This window comes from Oryctolagus cuniculus, chromosome 6 (assembly GCF_964237555.1).
Source record: "Oryctolagus cuniculus chromosome 6, mOryCun1.1, whole genome shotgun sequence".
NCBI lineage: Eukaryota > Metazoa > Chordata > Mammalia > Lagomorpha > Leporidae > Oryctolagus > Oryctolagus cuniculus.
In genome coordinates this window covers 7,686,925-7,693,366 of record NC_091437.1, presented here as the reverse complement: position 1 = coordinate 7,693,366, position 6,442 = coordinate 7,686,925, and the positions used below count along the sequence as shown (strand labels likewise).

The window sequence follows — 6,442 nt, the reverse complement described above, 5'->3', positions numbered from 1 at the left end:
TGTGTTTTCCAGAATGCCAAAGGGAAAATCTGCTCCTAAGACTCAGGCACAGAATTAGGTCATGGAATCGTATTTTAAGCAGCAAAATAGTTTTAAACTTGCTCTATTTCTATTAACTTCATAGAAAATACTGGTCCAAGACTGAGGGTAGAGGACATAGCGGCCATGTTTGCAAGACATCATCGACGCATCCTCCTGGGGCCCATGATGCTTCCATGGGTGGCAACTGGAGCCAAGGCTCCCAGACTGACTCCTCTCTGAGCTCACACTCTGCCCTGTAGCAGGTGCTTAGTTCCCTGGCTCTGAGCACAAAAGATAATTCAATACACGCTCACTTATTAGCTCTCTCTTCCATTTTCTAAATTACCTGTCCCAATGATTACTCTTCCCTTTTCTCCTTTCTTAATTTATTCTATCTCAGAGACGTCTTTGCTTGGGTCATTGGGGAAGGTTACGTGCATTTAAAATAAGATCAAAGATAATCTATCTTAACAACACAATCACTTCAATTGTTCTTTGTATCTGACCTGTTTATGCCGCTCGTGCTTGCAATGAATGGAGGAGGATGCTTCAAACAATTTCATAGGCAGATTGAGTGTTTTTGAGATTCCATACATGATAGGAAACAAATGGTATTTGTCTTTCTGTGAATGGCTTATTTCACTTAACATAACAGCCCTCCAGCTCCATGCATTTTCCTGAAAGTGATAGAACTTCAGTCTTTTTTATGACTGAAAATTATCCCATTGTGTACATACACCATATTCCTCTATCTAGTAACCTGCCAATGGGCACCTTGGTTTATTCCATATATTGGCTTCTGTGAACACTGCTGATAAGGAACACGGGACTACACATATTTCTCCACGGGCTCATTTCATTTCCCTGGAATACTTCACTAGTGGTGACATGGTTGGACCACAGGGCAGTTCTATTTCTAGTTTTTCCTTAAGGAATCTCCACTCTGCTTCCCATGGTGGCTATCCTGTTTACCATTTCCACCAGCAGTGTGCAAACATTCTTTCTCTGCATTCTTGCTAGTGCTTGTTTATTTTTGCCTTTTGGGTAACAGAAATTCTCATTCAGGTGAGGTGGAATTCACTGTGCTTTTGATTTGTGTTATCCTGATGGCTACTATTCGGAATGTGTCTCCATGTACTTAGCTATCTGCATTCCTTCTGTAGATAAATGACTAGTCAGGCCCTCATCCGGTTACTTAACTGGATTGGTTGTTTTTGTTGCTGTTGTTGAGTTTCTTCTTATATAGCTGATTATTAATCTTTTACCAGGTAAAGAACTTGAAAATATGTTCTCCCTTCTCTTCACTATTGATCGCTCACTTTGCTGTGGAGAATTTTCTTAGTTCCAGATAAACTCATTTGTCAACCTGCACTTTTCTTGTGCTTTTAGGGTCCTTTTTAGAAGCTCACCACATGCACCAGTGTCTTGAAATTTTCTCCTGATGTTTTCTGTGAGCAATTACATCATTCCTTATCTTGCAGGAGGGTCTTTAATCCCTCTTGAGCTGATCTGTATATATAATGAGGTAAGGATCTAGTTTCACTTTGGTCCATATGGCCATGTACTTTCTCAGCACTACTGATCAAAAAGACTATCCTTACTCTGAACTATGTTACTAAAGTCTGGGAAGGATAGACAGGCATAGAGGGAGGCTGACTCACACGCGTTATACCAGAGTTACATATAAAGCATAGGTTTCCAGTGGTACACAGCACAGCAGAGTGATGACAGCTTACAATAACAACAATCTATTAGATATATTTTCTGAGCAAATAAAAGAAAGGAGCTCTAAGGCCTAACAAACAAGGGAAAATGTGAATTCTCCTGATTTGATCAGTACACACTGTTTTATGTATTGAAACATCTCACTATTTCAAAAATATGTAGAATGTACAGCTTGGGGTAATTAACAACGTTAGCGTTTTTAAAGCTAAACAAATTTTAAAAAGAAATTGAAACTAAAAATTGTTTCAGGAAAAATGCAATTAAAAGTACAAATTTTCTGTGATTTCTTTGAAGATTCATCATATGTATGGATTTAGACATTTTGGTACCAATATAAATGTATCATCTGATTCCATTTGCCACAAATTTTAAACTATCTTAGAGTATGTGTGTGTATTCACACATGCACATACACACATGTATAGATAAAACTCTAAAGTTCTATCCAACTCAAGGCCAATAATTCTCTAGACCTTCTGATAGGTACCCGATAAGGAACTCAAACTAATGTAGCCGGAAAACAATTCTGTGTCTTCTGTGTGGCCTTTGCAACTCTCACCCTGGTGGTCTTTGGTGTTAGTGTTTTCCCGTTTTAGAGCCTTGATGTTTTCTGGAAGTTCTGAGTATTTGCAGGTGCAATTGTTCTAGGTGCCGTTAGTGCGGTCCTGGTTAGCTGAAATCTGTGTGCCTGTGAGACAAGTGGTGGTCCCGGGGAGGGGTCTTCTTCAGCTTGGGCGATGGAATGCCGGGGCACCGGAGCTATTCCTCAGATGCCCTTCAGTCTCCACTTTGGAAGCGCTATGTTAGGAAACTATTCTAGGGTCACTGTTCATTTCCTTTGTTTTGAATTTTTAAGGTTGGGCATGTTTTTCCACAATAGAAAAGTTATGAATGTCTTAGCTCCCTTTTCTTTGGCTTTATCATGAATCTCTTTGTATCTACGCAGAGCCCCCCTACCCTCCTCCAACCGCCCCATGTGGGAGTTTGAGGACAACTGCATTCCCGATGGCTTGCAGGCTCAGAGCTTGGAGCAGAGTCTCACAGAAAGGCAATCTGAACCTGCATGTTAAGAACCCATCTGAAAGAGACAAATTTGTTCAAACCTCTGAAATACCAACCAGCCTAGCATCCAAACGTAACAAGGTTACTGACTTAATCAAGTGTTAGTGAAATGCAAATTAAATCACAATTTGTTATCTCTGTACTTCTCCCAGAATGGTGGAAATGAAAACAGCTGACAGCATCAAGTGTTGGCAAGACTATAAAAGAGCTAGAGTTCTCATACACTGCTAATAGGACCGTAATTGGACAAACTGCAACACCTACCAAGTTGAACACATGTCTACTTTACTGATCCCATGTCGGGATCTAACAGACATGTGTAATCAAGGTACGATATAATTATTTCTATTAGCCTCTTTGGAGAAACAGACCAAATACTCTGTGTCATAGTCATATGAGAAAATACTCTACATCATTACAATGAATGACCTATAGCTTCAATCAAGAATGACTGAATTAAAATGTGCAGATGATGACTTGCTTTCCGGGCGGTGCGGCGGCGACGGCGGCCGGGTCTTCCTCCTCTTGCCGCGGGGCCAGATCCCCCAACGGTATCCAGCTGCGTTTAAGTCTGGCCGGTGCCACCTGTCTCCGCAATGCCCCCCAAGAAACAGGCTCAGGCCGGGGGCAGCAAAAAGGCGGAGCAGAAAAAGAAGGAAAAGATTATCGAAGACAAAACTTTTGGTCTAAAGAATAAGAAAGGAGCAAAGCAACAGAAGTTTATCAAAGCTGTCACTCATCAGGTTAAATTTGGTCAACAAAATCCACGTCAGGTAGCACAAAGTGAAGCTGAGAAGAAATTGAAGAAAGATGACAAGAAGAAAGAATTACAGGAACTAAATGAGCTCTTCAAGCCTGTAGTTGCTGCTCAAAAAATTAGTAAAGGTGCAGATCCCAAGTCCGTGGTATGTGCATTCTTCAAGCAAGGACAATGTACTAAAGGAGATAAGTGTAAATTCTCTCATGACTTGACTCTGGAGAGAAAATGTGAAAAGCGGAGTGTTTACATTGATGCAAGAGATGAAGAGGGCCGGCGCCGCGGCTCACTAGGCTAATCCTCCGCCTAGCGGCGCCGGCACACCGGGTTCTAGTCCCGGTCAGGGCGCCGGATTCTGTCCCGGTTGCCCCTCTTCCAGGCCAGCCCTCTGCTGTGGCCAGGGAGTGCAGTGGAGATGGCCCAGGTGCTTGGGCCCTGCACCCCATGGGAGACCAGGAAAAGCACCTGGCTCCTGGCTCCTGCCATCGGATCAGCGCGGTGCGCCGGCCGCAGCGTGCCGGCCGCGGCGGCCATTGGAGGGTGAACCAACGGCAAAGGAAGACCTTTCTCTCTGTCTCTCTCTCTCACTGTCCACTCTGCCTGTCAAAAAAAATAAAAAAAAAAAAAAAAAGAGATGAAGAACTTGAAAAGGATACTATGGATAATTGGGATGAGAAAAAGCTGGAAGAAGTAGTGAACAAGAAGCACGGTGAGGCGGAAAAGAAAAAACCAAAAACTCAAATAGTATGCAAGCATTTCCTTGAAGCCATTGAAAACAACAAGTATGGCTGGTTTTGGGTTTGTCCTGGAGGGGGCGATAATTGCATGTATCGCCATGCACTTCCTCCTGGATTTGTATTGAAAAAAGACAAAAAGAAAGAAGAGAAAGAGGATGAAATTTCATTAGAAGATCTAATTGAAAGAGAGCGTGCTGCCCTAGGCCCAAATGTTACCAAAATCACTCTAGAATCTTTTCTTGCATGGAAAAAAAGGAAAAGACAAGAAAAAATTGATAGACTTGAACAAGATATGGAAAGAAGAAAAGCTGACTTCAAAGCAGGCAAAGCACTAGTGATCAGTGGTCGTGAGGTATTTGAATTTCGTCCTGAATTGGTCAATGATGATGATGAAGAAGCAGATGATACCCGTTACACCCAAGGAACAGGTGGTGATGAGGTTGATGATTCAATGAGCGTTAATGACATAGATTTAAGCCTGTACGTCCCAAGAGATGTAGATGAGACAGGTATTACTGTAGCCAGTCTTGAAAGATTCAGCACATATACTTCAGATAAAGACGAAAACAAATTAAGCGAAGCTTCTGGAGGTAGGGCTGAAAATGGTGAAAGAAGTGATCTGGAAGAAGACAATGAAGGGGAAGGGCAGGAAAATGGAGCCATTGATGCCGTTCCTGTTGATGAAAATCTTTTTACTGGGGAAGATTTGGATGAACTAGAAGAAGAATTAAACATACTTGATTTAGAAGAATGACACCAAGCAAGTCAATGACAAAATTAAGTCAGCTCAACGTGAGTTGAAATTGACTACATTAATTTTTTTCCGCCTAGAATCAACAGGATGTTTGTTTCTCATGCTGATTCTGGAGGGTTTGTTCTCCAAAAAAGGAATATTCTCCCTACATCTTCTCTTCTGACTTTGACTACATCTCATAGTAAGTTCAGAGTAGTTCATGATAAATTGAAAATATAATGGTCATTGCAGAAAATGATTGATTGTTGTAACTGTCCACTCAAGTAGGAATTGTAACTGCTTTTTCAGCTTTTGGTTCTCATTGGGCATGTGTTATTCCCTGAACAACATAAATTTACTTTAAAATACCCTTCATTTGATGCAGTTTTTAGTGAGTGATTTCATTTCCTTTGTATTTATATGTTTAAAAGACTGCCTGAATATGAGAACTGTACTTCATAAAGGAAACTGCATATGCAGATTCAGTATTGTATATCTTTGGACAAGTAGATGTACATTTAAAATGGGACTTTAATCTGACAGGATCAGTTATAATGCCCTGTGTTAAACTGTTTAAAAGTTTTCCCTCTTCTTTTTTGCCAATAAAGTTGTAAATAAAGACCGTCATACGTTAAAATTAAAAAAAAAAAAATGTGCAGATGCATAAAGCCGCAAGTGGAAGAGCACACAGTGGATTTTGTGAAACAGAAAAGGTGAGTCCACGTGTTCTATCAAGGAGGTGGTGAGGGACCGTGCCTGGAAGGAACGTGAGATCTCACCACTTCTTCGCCGCCCTTCTTGAACTGGGTACACACACGTGGCTGGATTCAGTTGTTCATAATCGTACAGAACAAGCTGTGTAATTAGGATCTGTGTACTTTCTGGTAGTATACGATAAAGATCTAGTAAAATTTTATTTGAAAATTTTAGAAAAATTTACCTTAAAAAAGGAACTTCATGTGGCTGTTTGTTTACTGATCATATCTATGAACTATAAATAGAAAAGGCTATTATAGGATTTTTTAATTAATTAAAATGTAATGTCCAATCTAAAAGAAACAAACTACTTTTTTAAATAAGTTACATAATGAGAGTGGGATCATAAACTTTTTAATGAGAAGCTGTGAATAATACAAATAACCTTCAAATATTTCAAACATCACGTTTAAAAGAATAGGCATGATGATATTATCAAGACTAATTGTAACATTTTATTCTTTTCTCATCATTGGGATGAAATTCATTTTTATTTCATTCTGTGTATTTTTCCTATTCTGCTTCCTAAGAATGACAGCAGCAACAGAAAAGCAGATTACCTTCCCATTCTAATATTGCAGAAATTTTTAGTAGTCACAGGAGTTTCAAAAGGAACATTTACCTCAAATTCAACTTATTTGTCTGCCAAGG

At 40.1% G+C, this 6,442-nt stretch overlaps 1 protein-coding gene across 1 annotated transcript; it reads left to right on the top strand.

Annotated features, from left to right (window-relative positions):
- Nucleotides 1-3,288: 3,288 nt before the first annotated feature.
- Nucleotides 3,289-5,681, top strand: LOC138850125 (zinc finger CCCH domain-containing protein 15-like). The gene is made up of 2 exons (XM_070076023.1): nucleotides 3,289-3,837; nucleotides 4,206-5,681. The coding sequence occupies exons 1-2, from the start codon at nucleotides 3,405-3,407 to the stop codon at nucleotides 5,054-5,056; spliced, it is 1,284 nt and encodes a 427-aa protein (XP_069932124.1). The 5' UTR covers nucleotides 3,289-3,404; the 3' UTR covers nucleotides 5,057-5,681.
- Nucleotides 5,682-6,442: the final 761 nt, after the last annotated feature.

Excerpts from the sequence above, each read along its gene's own strand:
- LOC138850125 (XM_070076023.1), top strand. The coding sequence starts at position 3,405 with ATGCCCCCCAAGAAACAGGCTCAGGCCGGGGGCAGCAAAAAGGCGGAG. Across the intron at positions 3,838-4,205 it reads TGATGCAAGAGATGAAGAGG|AACTTGAAAAGGATACTATG; the intron begins GCCGGCGCCGCG and ends AAAGAGATGAAG.